The following is a 22616-nucleotide window of genomic DNA, read 5'->3' as shown; positions in this document are numbered from 1 at the left end:
GTTGGCGGGGGGGCGTGGCAGCAATTCCAAAGGGGCAGGTTCCAGCAGTTGCCAGAGTGAGAGCAGCAACGGGGCACCTCCCCTTATGTCAGGCTATGCCCCAGGGCGCTGCTCCTTTATGGGTTAGCTGCAGTTGGTCATAGCTCTCATTGGGAGCAGTCAAACATTTGTGGGCCAAGCCACATGTCCACATAAAAACCAGTGACACTCTTATAATTGAAATATAGCATATTCTTACGTTCAATGCTTTGTACTGTTAACAAGTTTGCATCATTTTGATTAAAATGATTACTATATATGAAGTGCTTAGAATGGTGCTTGGTGCAAGGAGGGCCCAAGCTTTACTAGGGACCCACGGCAATAAAGACTCCCTCGTGACATGGACGATTTCTAGATTTTCTGTGCAAGAGCGGATGTTTGTTGAGCCTTCTGCATCCTGACCACGTGTAGGAAAGCCAGCCCCTCCTTGAGTGGGGACCACAGAGCATGCGGGTTTGCAGGCTGCTCACACACACGTGGGAAGCAGAGCTGAGCCCAGGACCTGCTCTTCTGCCCCTCAGCAAGATCTATCTCAAAAGAGGACATCAGAGTAGCTGGCCCTAATCCTGCTTCTGACATAAACAAAGCCCATCCTGGAAGCCAGAGGGTCAGCCCCCTTCTGCCCCAGGCTTCCCGCTGCTCTGCCCTCGCCCCAGGCCTTGCACTGCTTTCTTTCTCTGGGGCGCTCACTGTTTATGTGAGCTGGAGTTAATTGCACCCTTGTGTTGCTTGCCAAGCACAAACACGCTTTCCACTCTTTTCCCAGAGAGTGAGCTGTGACTGTCTGTCCCTGGTCTTCATTAGCACCAGGGTGCCTGGAACTGCATCCTGGGGCGTCTGCAGCTCTGAGTCACCCTGGAAAACACCCATCTTGGTTCCCAGAGCGGAGCCGAAGTTATTCTAGTGGTTCCTTGAGCAACTGGTTTCCAAAGGTCTTTTCTTCTTTGGAAAATAGTCTACACTCGCTGCTTTGGGGTAGCCCCAACCATCCCCCACGCTTCCACGTCTGAGCTTTTGAAAGGACAGCTTTGAAGGCACACCAAAACCAGACAGGAAGGGGAGGGGCCTAACCTCTTTATCGCCGCTCCTCCATGTTCTTAGCTTCCCCTACCCAGAACCTGCTGGCGCCTACACCCCCTGCCGCAAGCCTGCTGTCCACTGCTCCCCTGTACCGATGGCATCAGAGGGCCTGTGATCTTTTCTCCCAGAGGGACAAGAACGACGGTGCTGGGGGCTGCGTCCCACTCACCATCACACTCGGTGAGGAGAGGCCGTGAAGCTCAGAATGGGCTGGCTGTGGACAGACGAGGAGGGATGGATCAGCGACCCTGGGGCCGTGGGGAGGATGAAGGCTCCCCCACCTGGCTTCAGAGACACTTGGACAACCCTGAGTGTGAGCTGTCCTCTCGAAACACTTCTGAGACACAGGCTTGGTCTTGAGAGTGCGTGGGGAGCCTCGGCTGGCGCTCGTGGGGCCCCTGCTGCCGTCAGAAGAAATCCCATCTTTGCGGAGGTGGGTAAGCTTCTCCAGTAGCTTATTCATGAAGGAGCACTGGACGTCGAGCCTGCATTCAGGCTCCTTTGCTTACAGAACTGATCTTCTCAGGCCCCAAAGGTCTCCTTACTATAAAATGGGGATAGAGTTCCTCTAACCTCTCAAGGCTGTTCGGGACACTTTTCCCGGAGCTGTGTGGCAGCCAGTCCTGGGCACGGGCAGCTCTGGGGGGCACCTTCTCCTGTGTGCGGTTCACCTTCCTAGCTTGCACCCCGCTGTTGTATCACTGTGACTACAGCATCAGCCACCCTGGCCACTGGGGCAGACGAAACCCCTCTGTACATTGTCCCCAGTAAAGATACAATTCGGGCCACGCATGTAATTGGACATTGTTTAGAAGTCACAATAAAGAGGTAAAAATAAACAGGTGAAATTCATTTGAATCTATTTGATTTAACCCTATATATGTGAAACATCATTTGGACAAGTGTCAATGCAAAGATTCTTGAATGAGATCTTTTACATTCCTTCTTTCACACTAAGTTTTTGAAATCCAGCACGATTTCATCCTCCCGGAGCATCTCATTTTGGACTAGTCACATTTCAAGTGCTTGCCAGCCACCCGGGGCTTGTGACCACCTTATCAGTGTGCCTCTGGGTAGACAACTTTACGTGCTGGTGCTTTTCATCGAATGGATGTGGCCATAAAATGGCTCTTTGTACCAAGAGAACAGGAGGTGGAACACTTAGTTCTCCTTCTCAGCTTTCCACATCGTGACCGAGAGAGACCTCTTGACCTGTCCTTGTAACAGTGCCGGTCAGGCAGGAAGGGGGCCCACCCCTGGGTCCTGTCTCTCCCCCCGGGGAAATGCAGGCAGTGCTTTTCCAGGCTGCAGGGCTGGCTCCCTGCCAGTGCTGGGGCCCAGGGAGATTGGAGAGCACTGTGCTTGTTCATTCTGCAAATGCGTTGGACCTTGGCACCTCGCTCGCTGCGAGTGCGGAATGCTTGGACGACAGAGCAGAAATATCCGCGGGTCCCATCTCAGAGTCTCTGCAAGGCCTGTGGGTTTGAAGAGGGTGCAGGCAGGTTGGAGGGGACTGGGGGAAAGGTCTGCCATACCTCAGAGGCCCTGACACTGCTGTAGGGTCTGATAGGATTGGGGGCATGGCTGCCTCCCCCCAGATCACCCATTTGGGAGAAGTAGTTGTGTCAGGCACAGGCCCAGGTGGGGATGGTAAAGCCTTCAGGCTGAACATGTCATCTTGGAGGTTTAGCTGTGAGGTGGGGCCTGGGAGCAGTGTGACCTCAGCTGAGGAGGCGGAGAAAGGGTGGCTCAGGGCCTGGCCCTCACAGGCTGCTTCCTATCAGGAAGGTGAGAAAAAGTCCTTTCTTTTGGAGTCTTCAAAGTCCTGAAGACGGTAAGATCATCTTAAACTGTGAACTGTGTCCTGAGATTTCCTTTCTGTGCGGGATGGCTGCCTTGCGTGGAGCCGGGGGCCTGTGGGTGGGGTGCGCTGGGTGCCGGGGTGCTGGGTGTCCTAGGATCGCCTCCCGCATCGACTCTGCACTTGAATCCTTGTCTTACAGGCTCGGATTCTGGGGGAGCCCCAGCAAAGACAGGTTAACACATTTATGTAATATGCACTGACTGTGCTGTGCATACTGAAAGGTGATCCTGGGCAAAGTCTATCCTGCAGATGCCCGTAAGTCCCACCTTTGGTGTCCAGGATCACTTTTAGGATGTCACTTCTGGTCCCCTCTTCATTAAAGGGACTAGATTCACGGCGCTGAGACCTCATAAACATCGGTCAGCAAGTGCCGCTGGCAGAGGTGCGTCGTCTGTGTCTGGCACTGACCGTCCTCAGCGGCTCCTGGTCCTTCTGAGTCAGCCCCCTGCCCCCATGGCCAACTATTCCGGGAGCCCTGCCCCCCAGCTGCTTTCCTGCTCCCTGATCTCCAGGATGCTCACCTCGCTGTCCCCAGACTGGACCTCCTGTGGGATTCTCTAGGGCCCAGGCCCAGCTCTGCCCGGCTCCCCAGGTTCTCTGAGAATGGTGTGGAGTAGAACAAGAGGGTTCTGGAGTCGGGCTGCCCAGTTTTGCCCTTTCTTGGCTGTGTTAGTTTGTTCCGGCTGCCATAGCAAAGCTGGTAGGTGGCCGTCTTCTCCTTGTGTCTACACATTTTACACATGGGCTTTCCTCTGTGCGTGTCTGTTTCCTAATTTCTTCTCCGTATGAGGATGTAACCATATTGGATCAGAGCCCACCCTAAGGACTTCATTTAACTTAATCACCTCTTTAAAAGGCCATTTCCAAATACAGTTAGATTCTGAGGTTGGGTTTTGGGGCTTCAACATTTCAATTTTCGAGGGGACATAGCTCAGTTCCTAACGCTAGCTGTGCGACCTTGGGCAAAGTCATTAACCTCTCTGGGCCTTAGTGTCCTCCGCTGTAAAATAGGTGTAATAAGCAGGTTATTGTGAAAGTCAAATTAGAGGACAAAGTTGTGGTCTTCAAATGCTTTTGCTTGCATAGCCCCGAAAATCATTTAAAAAACTACACACCCTTGAAAATTTTTTGTTGACGTGAATTTTTTTTATCGTAAATGTAAATTGTTGCAAAAGATGTAATTTCCAGAGCATCACAAATGTTGAGATCTTAAAATGAAATGGTTAAACCTCTTTTACATCTAAATGTCATAGATTTAATAACTACCTCTGTTGATTTAAAAAAAACTCCATGAATAAGTTAGCTGTTAGAAGTTTTATATTGTTCCTTTTTCTCCTGGAACTTTTGTCTTCAATCCACTTCCTTCACAAAATTGTATCCTTCTTTAATACAGTTTTTGATCTGAAAGTCCTGTATTGATCACCGTATCATACTTCTCTGTAATGTTTCTAAAAATTTAGATTAAGAATGTTTTTATTTCCTTCTTCCATAAATCTCTAGGTGTTAAATCTTTTTTTCTGGATTGAGTTATTAATATTGCACAATTAGGAAGATTTGGACTATGAGTATAAAATTAATCAAAACCACATAAATATGTTATAAATTTAGATAAATAATTAATAGTTGTAAGTAAAATTTTATTGAAAGTGTATTTTTATTGAAATGGATTTTTACTTTTACTTCATATACTCTTGTAGGAATTTGTTTAGTGATAGAATTCGGTATCAATTCTCTTCCTATTTTTTTAACAGAGGTTAGCTCTGAAATACCTCATTCGATATAAAAAGAGGCAGGAATGGCTGAAGTTTTCTTACACTGCTCAATACTTTATACTGCTTCCAAGTTATATGTCAAAAGTCATATAATGATCTATCATCAAAAATGATTTTTAATACCAGACTAGCTGACAACTGGCTTAGGTCATTAGTCAGTCCTTGTTGAAAGCAAAATGTTGGAACCCTCCCCGCCCAGGGAAGGGTTTAGTTGCCTGGTCATTACTCATTTGCCTTCTCAACACTGGCACCAATACTTCCAATCATTTCTTGTTTGATGCCCACTGGGTTTCACCCCCAGGACAGGTCTCCATGGTGCGAGTCAGGATCGGTGAGAGGTGTGTCGTGATCCGAAGTAGAAAGGTGAATGAATTCTTAGGAAGCAATATTATGGAAAGTGAGGATCTAGAAACTGATTTCCTTAAAACCCTCCTTCCTAAGAGGGCTTAGGGGTGTGCGAACCTCAGACTAAACGCCCCTGATCTATAGCATAAGCTTAGAATAGTGCCAGGAATGTCTGAAGTAGTCAATATATACTAGCTAAATGCAACTTATTGTTGCATCTGTGAATTATCCAGCACAGAGTAGGAGTGTGGTAAATGGAATGTGGGAAGAGTTTAAGTACTAATAGAGGTTGGACCAGATAAACCTAAAAAGCCCCCTCTAATGCTGAGATTCTGTCATCCTGGTCTGGAATTTGCATTGGTCACCTGTGTGACAGGTCATTCCAAGAGTAGAAGGTTAACACAACAGCTATTTTATTTGCTCACATTCTGCAGGTCGGCAATCTGGGCTGGGCTCAGCTGAGCAGCTCTTCTGGTCTCAGCTGGAGTCTTTCATGCAGCTGCAGTCTGCTGGGGGATCCGCCGGGGCCTGGCTACTGTGGGGCTTCAGCTGGCATGACTTGTGTCTGCTCCGTGTGGCCTCCTCTTCCAGCAGGCCAGCCAGGCTTCTTCACATGGTAGCAGAAGAATTCCTGCAACTAGAGAGAGAGCAAGGCTCAGAGCACGAGGCCCTTTTATTCTGCTTGTGACTCATTGGCTAGTGTTTCATTGGCCGAAGCAAGTCATGTGGCCAAGCCCGGAGCCATTGTGGCACAGGGTTCCACAAGGCTGTGGGTAGGTACAGGGAGGCGTGCTTCCTGGGGCCATCGATGTAACAACCTGCCACACAACCCCAGGGCCCTGTGGCTGTTTCGGCTTTCACTCTCTTCCAGGTGAACTCAGCTGAGAGCCTTAGCCTGGACTCTTGTCAGGACGAGTGCCCTGTTATTCTTATTTTTCCTCTGTAGTTAGAAGCATTTGGTTTTTCTCAAGGAGACCTGCTGTAGGGGCTATCTTGCTCCAAGATTGTTTTCCCAAGGGCCTCCTCTTAGTCCTGGAAGAGCGTTAATCAGAGGAGGAAAACCCGTTTTACAGAGAGGAGCTTCTAAGTGGAGACACGTTGGCCCAGCTTTGCCCAAGAAGGATTTCACATGGCTAAGGCAGAGCCGAGAAGTGGGGTGGCTCTGTTACTCCAGGACCCTTCAGCTTAGAGCCCAACTCACCCTGGCTTGGCTGGAAATGAATGAATGGGGTTATGTAAGCGGGAAGTCAGTGGTGTGTGGCTTCATACCTGGCTAGATCCAGGGATGGAGCAATGTGAAGTCCCTGTGGGTGTCCACGCTATGACTCTGCTGTCCTCACCGAAAGAGAAGTGTGCAAGCCCCGAGAGGTGGCTTGTGTCTGGGCAATACCTTAGTACCTGCGTTTCCTGGTAATTCCTGGAGCTTATAGATCTAAAGTGGCATTTATTTACCATGTTCTTTTTCTTTTTCCTTTCACAGTGAGACATTATTTGGTGAAATGCCCTCAGAACAGGTAGGGATATTTTCTTCCTTTCTTCAAATAAAACTCCTTACTATTTTGCTTTCTTTTGATGTTACTAAGAAATTGGTTAAATTTGTATCTTTACGTAAAGGTCTGCATATTAGACCACAGATTAGCCTAAAGAATGTGTGTTCTGCATGCATTTGCATGTTTCTAGATGCCATACCCCAGCTGTCACCCCCAGAGGGTCCGGAGAATGTGTGGCTCATGCTCGCCCACCATGCATGCTGCAGGAGGCTTGGCACCTGCTGCTGGAGGGCTGCTGCCCCCGATTAGGATGGGGCTGGCAGCTGGACAGGACTACTCTGATGCCTTCGAGCATAAGATTCCTAATCCCCTCCACCAATGTCTGCTTGTCCCATGCCCCGTTATTACAAAATGCAGCCATTAGTAATATATGTGCTAAGATGCTAGTCTTTTAGCTGCTGAGACAGTCCTCAGAGCTAACATAAAAGTTACAGGAGATGTTGCAAACTCGTAGTGTTTAAAAATTTGAGACTTCTGGTCCAGACAAGATGGCATAGGTTGATTTCTCCCTACTCTTCCCTGCTAAGCACATCTATAAACCCTGGAAATAATATAAGAGCCCGCCAAAGGAGGCTCTGAAAGGTGGTAAGTAGAAAATTATGAAAGATAAAGGCAAAGAAAAAAATCTTAAAGGCTACCAGAGAAAAAGAATGCATTCCCCATAGGGGAACACAAATTTGAATGATGGTGCATTTTTTATCTGCATCTGTGAAGGGTAGAAAGAAATGGCACATTTTTCAAGTCCTGAAAGAAAAGAACTGTCAACCACAAATTCTATATCCAGCAAAAGCTATCCTTTAGGAGTGAAGGGGAAATGGAGACATTCTCAGAAGAAGGGAAACTAAAAGAATTTGTCACTATCAGGCCTACCTTAAAAGAATGGCTAAAAGAAATTCTTGAAATAGAAGAAAAATATCTTGGTGTGTTAGGAAGGAAGGAGGAACAATAGAAAGAACAGAAATATGGGTACCTACCTAGACTGTTTTTTCCTCATGAATTTTAAAAATAATGTTTGATGATTGAAACAAAAACTATAAAACATTCGGATACTCAAGAAGAACATTGTGATATTTAAAAGTGGGGAAGATAAAGTGACCTAAATAGAAGTGAGGTTTCCACACTTCACTCAAAGTGACAGAATGTTGGTGCTAGTAGACTGTGGTAAGTCATATGTGGATGTTATAATGCCCAAAGCAACCATTAAAATAACTATGAAAAAAATACACTCAAAACACTATAGAAAAGTAAAGAAGGGATCCTAAAGTATGTTCAAGTAACATAAAGAAATAGAGGAATGAGAAGCATTGAAAACAAATAATAAGCTTGCAGACCTAATTGCTAACATACTTTTTATCTTAAGTGTAAATGGTTTAAATATATCAGTCAAATGACAGAGACTGACAGAGCGGATTAAAAAAACATGACCCAACTATATACTCTTTACGAGAAACTCATTTCAAACATAGTGATATAGGTAGATTGAAATAAAAAGATAGAAAAGGATATAACATGCAAACAATGAAAAAAAAATCAGGAGTGGGTATACTAATATATGATAAAATAGACTTCAGAACAACGAAACTTAATAGAGACAAAGAGGGACATTAGAGAATGATAAAAGGGTCAATCCATCAGGAAGACAACTATCCTAAACGTGTGTACACATCGAACAGCAGAACCACAAAATATGTAAAGCAGAAACTGAAAGCAGAAACTGAAAGAATAAACTGGTAAATCTACAATTATAGTTGGCAACTTCAACACCCCCCTCTCAGCAACGGATAGACCTCCTAGATAGAAAATTTGCAATGATACTGAAGATCTAAACAATGCAATCAACCAACAGGACCAAATTGATAACAGAGCAAACACTCCAGCCACCAACAGTGGAACACACATTTTTCTAGCCTCCGTGCAACATTCACCATAAGATATGGTCTATCTTAGACAGTATCCTAGGCTTTAAAACAAAGCTCAACAAATTTAAAACAATTGAAACCATATAAAATGTGTTCTCTGACCACAGTGGAATCAAACTAGAAATAAAAGACAAAACAATGGCAGGAAAATCTCTAAACATGTGGAAATTAACACACTTTTAAATCATCCATGGATCAAAGAGAAGGTCTCAAAGGAAATAAAAGATATGCAGAATTGACTAAAAATTAGAATAAACATAAAATATGTGGGATGCAGCTAAAGCGGTGCTGACAGGGAAATCTATAGCTAAAGATCAAAGCAGAAACTGATGGAATTGAAAATAGCAAAACAATAGAGAAAAATCAATGAAACAAAAAGCTGGTTCTTAGGAAGCCATTGGGAGAAAATGAGCAAAATGTACACAGGCTCTCTCTGCTTTATTTTTATGACTGTATGTAAATCTGCAATTATCTTGGTAAAAGTTTCAATTAAAATTGATTTTGGATGTCTCTGGGGGATCCCGTTTACCGTCCCAACAGTCCCCATCCTTGACTGCTTTGTGTTACTCCTGTTCAGTTTGGGATCCTTAGAAACTCTGTTGTTAATATCAAAATGCAAATTTATTTTATTGAGAGTTTACACCCTACCAAGTACTGTTGTGGGAGCGTGGGACACAGCAGTGAAGGGAAGAGGCAGAAATCCCTACCTTTGTGGAGTTTACCATCCGTGAGTGCAAGTGCATACGTTTCCAGGAGAGATGTCTGACTATGGCCAAGTGAGGGGATGAGCAAGTCCTCTCCCCTAAAAAACAACTATGAAACCAAACAAAATTGACAAGAATAACTATTTTAGCACTCTGGAAAGACCAAAAGTATAAACTAAACCGAGAGGCTTTTGTACTTGAAAGACTGCTGACTGCTGGTGAGAACAGTGGGAGTCTGTGGCCATTTGGCCGCAGGCTGCTTTGAGATGCTCCCTTCCTGCTTGGTTGATGCTGAGGTCCTTGCAGGGCAGGGAGTGCCATGGACCACCAGCTCCTCTATTGTGGTGGAAGGGGCTTGTCTGACTTGGAGCAGTGTGCAGTGCCCACATTCAGCAGCACTGTCAGTGGAAGTGGCAGCATTAGAAGTATTGATCAGGGAAGCCCGATGACTCTACTAGCCTTGGGTTTTGGTCCCTGTTGGGCAAGCGTATTTCTGGCTGAGGCAACATGCATGTGCCGTGGAGAATGGAGAACGTGTAAAGGTTGGCAAAAGATGTACCATAAAAACAGTAACAATAAGAGAGGTGGTAGCTAAATTAATATCAGATAAGATATAACCTAAAACAAGAAATATTACTAGAGGCAAAGAAGGAAATTTCATAATTATGAAGGATCAACACATCGGGAAGATATAACAATTATAAATGTATATGGGCCTAACAACAGAGCCTCAACAGACGTGAAGCAAAAACAGAAAATTGAAAGACGAAGTCGATGATTCTAGCATAATAGCTGGAGATTTCAATGCTCCATTCTAATAAATGATAGAATACCTGGACAGAAAATCAACACAGGCACAGAAACTAAGCAATCTGATCTGACGCATGAGAATACTTTACCCAAATGAATGCATGATACATTCTCTTCAAGTGTGCTTGGAACATTCTTCAGGATAGACCATATTCCAGACCATAAAACAATCTATATAAACTTAAGAATTTTATATGTGTAAGAAATCATGCAAAGTCTGTTCTCTGATCACGAAAGAATTAAATAGAAATTAATGACAGAAAGAAATCTGGGAAATTCCCCAAAGTGAGACTAGTTGGATGTTTGAGTGTGGCTTGGCCTGTGGGCCTCTCTGCTGTTGGGCTAGCCCACAGATTGGCCCCTGGAAAGACTGCCTTGACTCCTCTGCACCCCAGGACTCTGCAGGGACATGCTTGACCCACGAATCTGGTAGAAAGCACCTTGCCGATTTGCCTTTATCTTCCTCCTGAGAACCTCGTGCTGATTTGACTTAGCGCAGCCCAGGTTTCTTGCTGTGGGGCCTGGTTGGTGCACTGGTCAATCCTTGCCTTTAAACTCTGGCTTTGGGCCTAAATGGCGCTGTGCCTCTGCAGCCCAGGCCGTTCCTTCTGTCGTGCCAGAGGGCTTCCAGATCCCGCTCCGTCATCGGGGCTGTAGCACGGGCGGCTGGACCTCTGCAACCTCAAGCTGTGATGGAGTCATGTGTCCTTCTCTGTCTTCTGACCACTTCCTCCTAAGGGAGAACAGGCAGAGAGCACAGGGCCAAGGCAAGATTCCGGGAACGGAAACACTCTGGCAGGAGAGAGACTAGGGGAGGAGGCCACCCGCTGGCGCTGAAGCTGCGGTTGCCCCGAGGGGCCTTCCCCAGGGACGGGGCCAGACTCTCGGGAGTTCATGACTCGCTGAGAGAAGTTCTAACAGAAGCAAAGCAAGTCTCATCTTGAATGTGTGTTATTCCTGAAGTCGGAAGTTGCCATCTCCTGGGAGGAGTGACCCTGACCTTTGGAGTTGGGAGACTGTTCCTTTCTGGGGACAAAGCGTTCTCCCAGAGCAGAGAGCTGGGCCGAGCGAGCATCTGAGGCTTCTGCGAGATTTGAAACATGCCCTCTCCGGGGAAAAGAGCCATGACAGCAGCTCCACTCGTACATATGAAACTGCTCCAAAAGGTCCCAGAAAATGCCACCAGCTGCATGGACTTGTGACTCATTCCCGCCCTGTGACACCTCTTCAGTGGGTTCACATCTTTCCTTCCTGTAGGTCAAGTTCAGGAATGTTGTTGAGAGGATGTACGGGGCGTTGAAAAGGTGGTTCGCAGCCAGTGCGTTTCCTGATATTTCGCTTGACCTCTTCTTCCGGATTTGAGATAGTAAAGGACTTGCGAATGGGGGAAACTGAAGTGGACACTGTGCTACCTGTGCCCATGGCCGTTACCCCTGAAGTTCCCCGAGCTTTCTTCACGTTTCCGGGGCGTGCACTTTCTCAAGGCTCCATAGGGGCACAGACTATTTTGTGTGTTGGATAAATTACAGGCACAGTCTTACTGTGGTTTGTGGGCTTAGTTTAAAGTGTTTTTCAATCTTTTTGAGTCATCAGGTATATTTAAACATACCCCGACAATCAAAGGATGGGATCGAATTAATAGTGACTTGTTCAGGATCTTACAGTGAAGGCACAGATGTGATTTCAAAGATATGTGCTCCGAACTTAGACATGTAACTGTTTGCGTCATTTTTATAGTATTGAATAGTAGCAGTGTTACAAGACGTTTATGCCTTCTGTGAAAGGCAACCTGCTGTGACGGTTAAAGGCTCTGGGGTCAGGCTGTCTCCGTTCGAATCCAGGTTCTGCCACACGTTGCTGTGTGCCCTTTGCTAGATTTTCAACCTCTCTGATAAAATGGGGACAATAATAGACCTAGCACATAGTGGTGTTGGCAGGTTGAAGTGAGTCAGTCTGTATAAAGGGTTTCCAACAGTACCTCCTAAATGGTGAGCTCTATGCAAATAGATCTCTTGTTCTTCAGTCAATACTTACTGAGTGACTCTTCTGTATTGGACAGACTGCAAGGCCTGTACAGCAAGGGTGAAATGGCACAAGTCTAGTGGGAGATCTAGAGAAGTCAAATTGTGGCGGTGGCCGTGGCCTGCCCACAGAGATGGCCTGGACACCCGGTGGAGGTGGTTTAACCCTGTCCCAGGGGCCTGGGTGGTAGGCAACGCTTCCTGGAGGTGAAATTTGGGCCAAGTCTTGAAGGATGAGTGAGAGTGTTCCAGGAGGAGGGCTGGTGGAGGGGGAGGCAGAGCAGATGAAAGGCCTGGGGCCTAGAGGAGCGTGTCCATGAGGGAGGAGCCCTGGAGATTCAGGGCAGAGCAGCAGAGCGGAGGCTGGAGAGGGCGGCAGGGCCCGATGCCAAGGGACGGCAGTTGTCATGGTAATAACAACAGCCAAGCCCCCTTTCATTAGATGCCACATTCTGAGCCTGGTAGGACACACACCATCTTCTTCACTTCCCGCAACACCCCCATGAGTGGGTACCATGTTATCCCCGTTCTGCAGATGAGAAACCAATCCAAGAAAAGTGTGGATGATGGTGAGGTCTCCTCGCCAGGGAGAGGGGGAGCAGCGAGGGATGCCAGCCAAGGCTACCTGGCTGCCGGGCTAGTGCCCCGTCCCAGGCGAGCTCAGAAGCTTGGATTTGATTGTGCGCGCTTCAGTGTTGGCATTCACACGAATGAACAAGGAAGAGGCACTACCGAAAAGTCAGGGCAGTGGAGGGAGAGGTGGGAAGGTATAGCTACAGATGCTGGGGACGGCTGCAGCTGCCCTGCATCCCCGTGACTTTGAAGAGTCCACTGGGGTCTGATCATAGGCATCGATCGGTGAGTGCCCTGACCGTGTTTGTTGGTGTTTGGTTGGCTTTTAGCCCAGTGTCTGCTGAATGGCTTCCCCTCTGCCCGCATTCGCCTGAGCAAGTGGTCTGGCGAGGGCAGGGACGGCAGATGTGGGTGTGTGTCTCCTGGCCTCCCTCTGGCATTCCCAACATCACTGCCTTGCTGTCTTGTCCCCACCTCACCCCAGTGCTCAGGCTCAGCATCCTTCTTCCTCAGCCCAGGCAGGTGCAGGCCTGGGGAGGACGGGCCTGTGAGATGGGGCCGTGGGTGGTTCCTGGCAGAGTGTAAAGAACCTTCCACCTGGATTCAGACAGCGTTGGTGTCAGTTTGAGCCGTGCCACCTGGCAGCTTGGTGACCTTGGGCCAGTCACTCAGCTTCTCTGGGGATGTTTCACCCTCCACAAAATGGGCACAAACTTGCCTTTGTCCCCGTCGCTCAGGGTGGTTGCGAGCACTTAGCGAGGTAACCGCGGCTGTGGACTGATTCCTTGCAATTACTCGCCGTGTGCCTGTGCTCTGCCGCGGCTCAACACTGCGGGGTTATTTCTAATCCTCATAAAAACCCTGTGAGGCACCAGTTAACCTCTCTAGACTAAGAACATGAATAAAACCACCGACTCTTAGATAGTGGCCCTTTGGACTATTTACAGACCTTTCGATTCCAGGCGACAGAAAAGCCAGTTCAGATGGTCTTACCCAGCAAGGGACTTTGCTGACTCGCCTAACTGGGGACGCTGCAGGGGGCGGGCCTCTGGGTGACCTGATCCAGGGGCCCAGGGTCGTCAGGGCAGTGGCTTCCATTCCTAGCCCTTCTCTGGGCAGTGTTGCCTCCAGGGGTTAACGCGTCCTCAGGCCGGGTCGGCTCCCCTTGGGAAGGGAAAGATGGCAGCAGGTGATTCACCTGGCCTCATGAAGGAGTCCTCTCTCTTCCGAACCAGTAAACACAGCTGCACCTCCCTGTTCGCGGACCAGCCTGACCCAACCACTATGGCCAGAGAGTAAACTTGTGCTAAGCAGGGGCTGGGGTCGGTCCCACCAAACGCGTACTCTCAACCCTGGGAGGCGAGGGTGGAAGCTGGGCAGGTGACCCCGGTGACCTCTCCCTGCCGTTATGATTATGACCCACTGCTAGGACACCACACGGAGCCCCTAAATGTGAATGAAGCACCTCCCCATCTTACCAGTTAGCCTTCAGAGATTTTTGAACTCACAAACAAAGCCGCCAGCCTGGCAAAGCCTCTGTGCAGACTTCACGGAGTGGGCGGAGACTGTGAAGGAAGAGCTCCATCAACGGCGCCCAGCAGAATCTCTCGGTGATGTAAACCATTTATGATAAAAGGCCAGGGACAAGGAAATACCCTGGCACTTCGTCACAAAGGAGCAGCTTTTATGCTGATGCTGTTCAGAATGTGTCCGCAAAAAGCCATAGGACGGAAGCAACAGAAGATAATGCATCATGACCCGCGAGGGTCGGTCCTTTCTAGGTGCACCAGCTCCCGCTTCAGTTGCAGAGAGCTCTGCCTGTATCTGGCTCCCTATTCAAGGACCCTGAGAGCAGATTCTGTAACAATAATAATACTGGTAAGGTAATAATTGTGTTCACTATGTACCTGACACAGTTCTATGTGCTTGACAATATTGCTCATTTGTAAAAAAGAGTCATTTCAAGGGAGTCACCGTGAGTGGGAGGCACCATTCACCCATCTTGAAAGTGAGATTCTGCAACTTTTTAGCAGCTCCTGGCATGTGGTCCCAACTGACCTTGTGTATTCCAGTGGCAGGAGAAGCCCACGGAGCATGTACAAAAGCCTAGAGTGTAATGTCGGGAGATTTGCCCTGTTGGCACGAGTCCTTGGGTTTTATCAGTGGCAGTTGACCTGGGGGCGGGGGGGTGGGTACTTGTAATTGCTTTTTTTCCAGCTTTATTGAAGTATAATGGACTGTAATTGTTAACGACAGTGAGTTGCCACCATAGTTGTTGAGGCCGTGTTCCTCCTTCAGGGTTCCACATTGATGTCACAAGGTACAGGTTGTGGGGTGATGAGTGTGCTGCATGACATCCTGGAAGAGGGACCCTGGAGCTCCTTGGAAAGGAACGAATGAGTCCCTCCAGGTATCCGTGTCAGGCATGCTCATTGTCCGAACTGAGATGTGCAGGCAGGAGGAAAGGAAGCACGTGGATGTTGCTGAAGGTGAAACGGATCAACAGAAGCAACGACTTTCAAATACCGTGTGGAGGAAGAAGAGCCCAGGAGGAGGCAGCTCCAGGAAGCAGGCCTGGAAGGATGCTGGCAGGACCACAACTGACACACCTTCCTTGGCCGCACTCACCAAGGGCTTTCTGGGTCGGGTTCTTGTCTGACAAACCACACTTGGCATCTGTAGCCGACCCAGTTCTGACCACAACAAATCCCTTTGCTGCACGTGACTGCTGGCTTTGTGCCCAGGGACTAGGAGCATCTACTCATTCAGAACCTAGTCATTCAACAGGAAGCGAGATGAAACAGGCCTCAAGGAAGAGTTTTAATTCATAGGTTGCATGTTGAGGCGCAAAGATTGTCCAGGACCAGAGGGAACGCTTGGTGTCTGGGGCATAAAGGTCAGGTGTATGAAAGCCCCTTGGCCCGAATGGTCAGCTGTGTCTCTCTAGCACATCCCTTCCCAGAGAGAGGCAGGTATGGCTGATGGTGGAGGGGTGAGGCCTCATATGCCACAGGCGCTGTGGTTCAATGTGAGGGTGCTTTGATCTTGCGTTTAGTTATGAAAGCAAAGTGTGGCTGGGTCTCTGATTCTTAGTTACAATTATGTTCTTTGCTGGGATCAGCTCAGTTTATGCTGTTTTAGTATTTCTTTTTCTACTCCCAATGTGCTCAGCTCTAGAGTCAGGCACAGGATTTCCACATGGCTGGCTCATCCATGCCCACCTCCATTTTGGCCCCTGACATTGCTTATTTCAGACAATTTCCAGGAACAGACTTAGGCTCCCCTCCTCCGCTGCCCACTCTCAGGCCACGATGGCCCTTGGTCTTGGGCCCCAGCCCCAGCTCCTGCTCCCAAGACCCCGGCAGGGGTTTGAGCAGTTGTAACAGCAGGAAACTCCCCACCCTGCATTGAATGCAAATTTAAAATGCAGTGGAATGCTGATATTGCTTTCCGGTTCCTTCTCCTTAGGGAGCTGGTTTAAGCCTGGAGCAGCCGTTGTGGATCTGGCTGGATGACCCTCTTCCTGTGCTAGTTTCCTTGTTCTCTGCTGTCAGGGCTGGGCCCAGAGTCCTTGCTTCAGGGCCAAGGAGGCAGGCCAACCTGGATCAGATCCCATATCTCCTGCCCAACTGGCGATCCTTGGGAAGGGCCTGGACCTCTCTGAGGCTCTGTTTTCCCATCTGGGAAGATCCGAGATTACGGATATCAAGCAAATTTCACAGCGCCTTGCACGGGATGGAGACAAACAGAGCTGATATTAACTTTAGTTTCTGCAAAACATGGTTGCTCTCAGTTTGTTCAGTGCCTGACAAAATCCAGGTTGCCTGCTTCCCCTGGTACCCTGGGGCAGCCAGCCATTGCTCAGGGTGTAGCCTCTCCCTCCTCCTTACCTCCTGGTCTGTCCTGCCTTGATGCTTATACAGCACATATGCTGTATCTCTGGCGATGGGAGGGTACACTGTACTGTCTTGAGCAGAAAGATTCCCTGATCAAGGCTGAAGTTGAAACTTGCAGCCTTCCCCTCAGGACTAAGACATGGCATCATGAGATACCCAAATGGCAACGTTGTTCTCCCTGGGTAGCACTGTGAAATGTCCTAGACCGCACCCACATGAGGGAGATTAGAGTCAGTGCTGTTTCGACATTTTGTGCCCCACCTAAGTTAGGCCACGCTGTCTCAATCTGACCATCACAATCACCCTGTGAGGTAGGTAGCAAGGGTATGCCTCCCCGTTTTACAGGTTGCAGGATGAGGCCTAAGGAGGTGAGGGACTTGCCCAGGGTCACCTCTTTAGTCAGAGTGGGACCAGCTTTAGTGCAGGCCCCTGCCCCTTGTCCAGCCCCCATTCACTGGATCTGGCCACCGTGTGCCACGGAGCAGAGGTGCCTAACCTTTGTGGGACAGAGACGCCTATGAGTGGCAGCCAGGCCAGAACCTTGTTCGTGTCACAACAAGGGCCCCACATGTGTGCCTCCTGCCCTGCCCTTGCTGGAGCCAGAAAGACAGCCCTTTTGCCCACAAATAACATTTCTCTCCAGTCGCTCAGCTCTCTAATTTAGACAGAGGTTCCGGCCTGTTTCCTCTCTTTCTTGGTTTGACTGGCTCCAGCCACGCTTGCTCCCTGGTGTCAGAGACAAAATGCAGTCCTGTTCCAACCCAAGATGCAGAATAACTTTCTTGCACTTGAATCCTAGAGTGGATTTTCTCAGTCCAAAGTTCCTCCCAGCCCTTCTGACTCAATGGGAGCCGTAAGATTAGGAGAGAAAAATTGTCTATCGTATTTCATTGTGGTGACTCATTGTATACGAATTCTCATTGTTGAAGTATGAATTAGAACTAAATTTAGTTTAGTGCAGTTTTACTGTTTTGAAGGAAAATGGTGATGACAAAGCATATCTTTTTCAGCTTACTCAAAGCCCTGGGCCTGATGGCATAAATTCATATAAATGATGTCCCCAAACTTCCATTTTATATTAAAGAGCTAAACAATTAAATTCAAGAGAAGAGAAGAGGAAATATTCTTTGATTTTGTAGGGTGTGACGTGTACCTGGGGAGGATAATCCAAGCTCAGAGGCAACAGACAAAAAGAAAATAGTGAATGATTTTAGCAAAAAGAAACAAATGACTGTGCCTTTAACAAAAAGCCCAACTTCAAAGGGAGTGCAGTAAATGATTGCAGTAAACATTTCAGACTGATGTGAAGGTGCACGCAAATCTAGAAGAAAAACTCAAGATGGTAATAACAGCAGAAGATGTCCATACGTCATTCATAAATGAGGAAACACAACTAGACAGACACAGGAAATGTTCGTCCTCACTAGAAATCAGAGAAATGCAAGGAAAAGGGGATCCCATTTTTCTTCATTAAATGAGTAATTTCTTAAACTGATAAACTTGGCCTTAAAGACAGTGAAAACATAAATGCCCTCACCCGTTGACGAGTGGCTATAAAGTAGTACTAATCTGTCAGAAATCATTTTGACAATGGGTATTAAGGAGCCTATAAATCGATCCTCGTCTGTGAACATAGTTCCAGCTCTAAGAATGCAACCTAGAAACAAAAGTCTGAGAATGGAAAACCATGGTGCAGAAATATATTTATAGCAATGGTATTTATGTATCAAACTGGGGAACAAATTAGATGTTTCGACTTCAGGATTGGCTAAGTAAACCGTGCCATATCTTCTCACTGGAATAATATGAGGATGTAACCATATGGAAAATGTTGATTAAGTGAAAAGAAGGGTGCAAAATTGTAATACAGTATGATAAAAAAAATAAAAACCAAGGAAGAATTGAAAACTTGTCTCCACACAGAAACTTGCCTATGGAGTTGTATGGCAGCTTTATTCATAATTGCCGAAACTTGGAAGCAACCAAGATGTCCATCAGTAGGGGAATGGATAAATAAACACTGCTGCCTCCAGACAATGGAATATTATTCAGTGCTATGAAGAAATGAGCTATTAACCATGAGAAGACATGGAAGAACCTTAAATGCATTTTGCTGAGTGAAAGAAGCCAATCTGAAAAGGCTGCCTACTGTATGATTCCAACTATGTGACACTCTGGAAAAGGCAAAGCTATGGAGACAGGGGTTGGCAGGGGGAGGGGGATGGGAGACATGAATAGGTGGAACACAGAGACTTTTTAGGGCAGTGAAGCTATTCTGTATGATACCATAATGATGGTTACATTATACATTTGTCCAAACCCATAAAATATATAACACCTAAAATGAACCCTAGTGTAAATTGTGGACTGTGGGTGATAATGATGTGTCAGTGCAATGTCATCAATTATAACAAATGCACCAGTCTGGTGGGGGCTATTGATAATGGGGGAGGCTGTGGGGGCAGGGGTATATGGGCAATGTCTGTACCTTTTGTTCAATTTTGCTGTGAACCTAAAACTGCTCTAAAAAATAAAGTCTATTAAAAAAATAAAACAAAGAAGAGGAAAAAGACTAGAAATATTTACGAAGGTTGTGTTTTGGTTATGATACACTTTTTTTTTTCATCCCCATGTCTGTAATGACCATTTTAAAACGTGGCAGGCATTAATTTGTAACGGAAAGGGAAAAATAAACATTTCAAGCGTTTAGAAAGTTACGAAATGAAGTTGTCCAAGTGGTTGTGTAATTTAAGTAATTCTGAAAGTGTCTTAGCCCTTGTTTTTTCTCCTAGTGGTCAGAGTTTTGTAAACGCACATTCCTTTTGGCTATTTGTGAATTTACACAACTGACCCTGTGCTCTAAAGCTCTGGCCAGTTAGGATTTCTCTTCCCAAGAAAAATAAGCCATCTTTGGGGAATCTCAGTGCGAACTGTATTCTTGGAATTTTTCCCACAATGTTTGATTCAGTCTTCGTTTATTTTTAAAACTCTAAGACTATGTTAGAATAGCCTATTTTCTTTTATTAAATACATGTAGGTATTTATTTGTGTTTACTGTTTTTCAAAGATTATACAATCATGTGGTTTAATAATTAAAGTAAAAAGTTAATTAATTTAAATATATATACATACAGTTATAATTCTCCCTGTCTAGTCCCCGATCTGTTTAGTCCCTCAGCACCTCCATCCTAAGGAACCACTGTTTTCAAATTCTTGTGAAGATTTCCAGAGTGTCTTTATGCACGTGTATGGAAATACTAATATATATTCTTATTTTCTCCTATTTTTGTACAAAAAGTAGTGCATCTTACACATGGCCCAACATCTAGCTTTCTCATTTAACAATGAAATAGCTTCAGAAATAGCTTCTTCATTCCCCTTTATAGCTGCAGAGGCCCCTGTGTGTGGTTTGTAAATTTCCCATAGTTTACTTTGCCCGTCCCCTGCTGATGGACAGTCGGATGGTTTCTAATTGATTGCTGTTGCCAACGGCACTGTAGTGACTCATTTCATTCGGTGCAAGGACATCTACTGAATAGGTTCCCGGAAGCGGAAGTAAAGCCCTTGTCGTTCCCATCGCCCGAGTTACCCTGATTGCCAGGGTGTTGTCCACCAGCAAGGGCGAGCACCGGTCCCAGCCATACTGTGAGTGCCTGAGTCCTCACACACCTGCCAGAAGAGCGCTCTGCCTCCAAGCTGATTGACGCCGTTCTATTATGTGGAGAAAGGAATGGCAGTGCGCTTCAATTTGGATTCCCCTTTCAGGAGGGAGTTTCAGCATGTTTGCATAAACGGTTCACCGCCTTCATTCATTTTAATTATTAGACAGTCGATTCTATTCTTATGGATTTCCAGAAATCCTTTGTGTATCAGGGAGTTAGCCTCTTTCGGTAACTGTGCCTGCTTGGCTGGAACCTGTGCCCAAGGACGAGAGTCTGAAAGGAGTTTCCCTCTGGGTTGCTGGAACCAACAGGATGCATTTGAAATAAAACTGATGGCCACTCAAGAAAGTGTGTGGACTGCATCCCACCTGCAGCATCAAGAACAGATTTCACAGGCCAGCCTGTGTCTGCCCATTTCATGTTAGCAGCTTGCTAACAGTGTCACTTAGGGTAGGTCATTTAGCATCTTTGAGTCTTGATTTGCTTACCTGTAATGTAAAGCTTATCAGCCCCATCACTTTGGGTTATCATGGGGAATACAGAAAGAATCTGATACTACAGTGATTCCGCGGGGCCGGATAATTCTCACAGCGCTCCTCAGGGGGAACTCATTCAGCCTTCACTGAAGGTAAATATACCTCAGGAGAAGAAAGCGTGAACCGTCCTGGGGGGTCCCTAGACACTCCCAGGTGAGCAACCCAGCATTTTTTCTCATTTGCACAGAAGGTGCTCTGTTTTTAGATTGTGAACCAGAAAGACATGTGCAAGGGAACTTGGTTTTAGGAGAGCTCAAGCAGAGGTTTCTTGTGGTGTCTTAATACCCTACTGGTGTTGTAGCCAAGGCAGACTGTGTCACCAATGAAACCAGGTGGAAACCATCAATCTATACATCCAGAAACAATGCAGACAGCCTGGCCCAGGGTCTCTCCAGGGATTTTTGAACTTTGAACAGCGCACTATAAAGCACTAACTAGCTGATCTCTTCGTTCTTATCTTAGCCAAGGGTCAGTGCCAGACCTCCAGACAGCCCTGGAGATAAGCACAGAGCAGTCAGCTCCTGTCCAGCTATAAGATGACCTTTCCTTACAGTATTGCACAGGGCGCATTCGGAAACTATTGCTTCCTTTCCTTTTCCCTGGAACAAACTTGCCTTTGCCTTCACGAGGACCTTTTCCCTCTACAGCTCAGGGGAGACCGTCACCAGCGTGACCAGCTTGGCCCCACTGCAGCCCAAGAAGGGCAAGAGGCGGAGGGAGAAGGCTGACGTGCCTCCTGCAGTCCCCGCCAAAGGTAGGGCTAGCCTTCCGTTTCCCACGTGGCAACTACCGTGATCGATCCAGAAGTGGGTCTGGGATTTGCTGCGGGATCAGGACAGGGGGAGTGGGCAGATGGAGGACATGACATGCAAGGATTACGTGGTCTAGAGAACCCCACCCAGATTCTAGTCATGACTGAGCCCCGCCCCTGGGGTGGGACTTTGGGTGGTGCCATTGACCCAGCATGGCTTTAACGGGGAGGTGGGGGGGTCAACATCCACCGACCGATTCCAGTGTATTTCACTTTGAACTATTAACACGCTCTGCACGTAGTGAGATGGGGCAAGGAGGTGTCAGCATCTTCTTGGTTCATTCCAGGAAAAGAAGGCTCTCTGATTTTTCTAGAGATGTAAACTAGGTATGTAGTTTATTTTGGATTTGTTCTGGGGATAAAAGGGGGGTTATTCTTTGATTCCAGTTATGACTTAGAGCAACGTAAGTGTGGAAGGTGGGTGTTTCTGGAGGAGAGGATTGAACACGGCTCAGGAGAACTAAACTGTCACTAGATAGTTCCTAAAACAACTGTCGCCAATTTAGGAGAAGTCCATACCTCAAAGAAGTTGAAAGATAGTTGGGAATGCAAGGATTGTCCAGGTGAACAATTTAATAACAAGACAAGACACAGTTTATCCTTCAATTGGGGCTTCGCAGGATGTCCCCTAGGGACCCCGTAGGACACCCTGTGGTAGAAGCCAGTGGTGCCAAGACTCAACTTGCATCCAGTGGACGGAAGGGGTGGGAAGGCATGGGCGTTCTAGGAGGCATGGCCAGTGTAGATCTGGGAGGCAAGGGCCGAGAGAAGCCCTGCTGGATTGTCTCACTTCAATCGGAGTAGATAGATAGCACCCGACCTTAGGAAAGCTGAAATGAGGTTTGCAGAGCTAAGTGGTAGAGCCTGGCTTTGAAATGAGGTCTGCCTGACTTTGAAGGCCAAGGTCAAGTCCCATGTCATCTAAATACTGGTTGTATGACATTGGGGAAGAGCCTTGCTTTCCTCCCCTGTTGAATGGGGACGTTAAGCCCCTCCCTGATGACCTCACAGGGCTGCTGTGAGGGTCAAAGGTC

General features: G+C 47.2%; 1 protein-coding gene across 1 annotated transcript in view; it reads left to right on the top strand.

The window, feature by feature from the left end:
- The window catches only part of VSTM4 (V-set and transmembrane domain containing 4), a 90734-nt gene that overhangs the window by 38827 nt on the left and 29291 nt on the right, over positions 1-22616 (top strand). The window contains exons 5-6 of the mRNA XM_046652803.1: positions 6581-6614; positions 21419-21525. Of these exons, the coding sequence (XP_046508759.1) occupies positions 6581-6614; positions 21419-21525 (141 nt within the window). The remainder of the gene's footprint in view (positions 1-6580; positions 6615-21418; positions 21526-22616) is intronic.

This window comes from Equus quagga, chromosome 2, assembly GCF_021613505.1.
Source record: "Equus quagga isolate Etosha38 chromosome 2, UCLA_HA_Equagga_1.0, whole genome shotgun sequence".
NCBI classification, from domain to species: Eukaryota; Metazoa; Chordata; class Mammalia; order Perissodactyla; family Equidae; genus Equus; species Equus quagga.
Note: the sequence above shows the minus strand (reverse complement) of the source record. Positions and strands in the feature narration are given on the sequence as shown.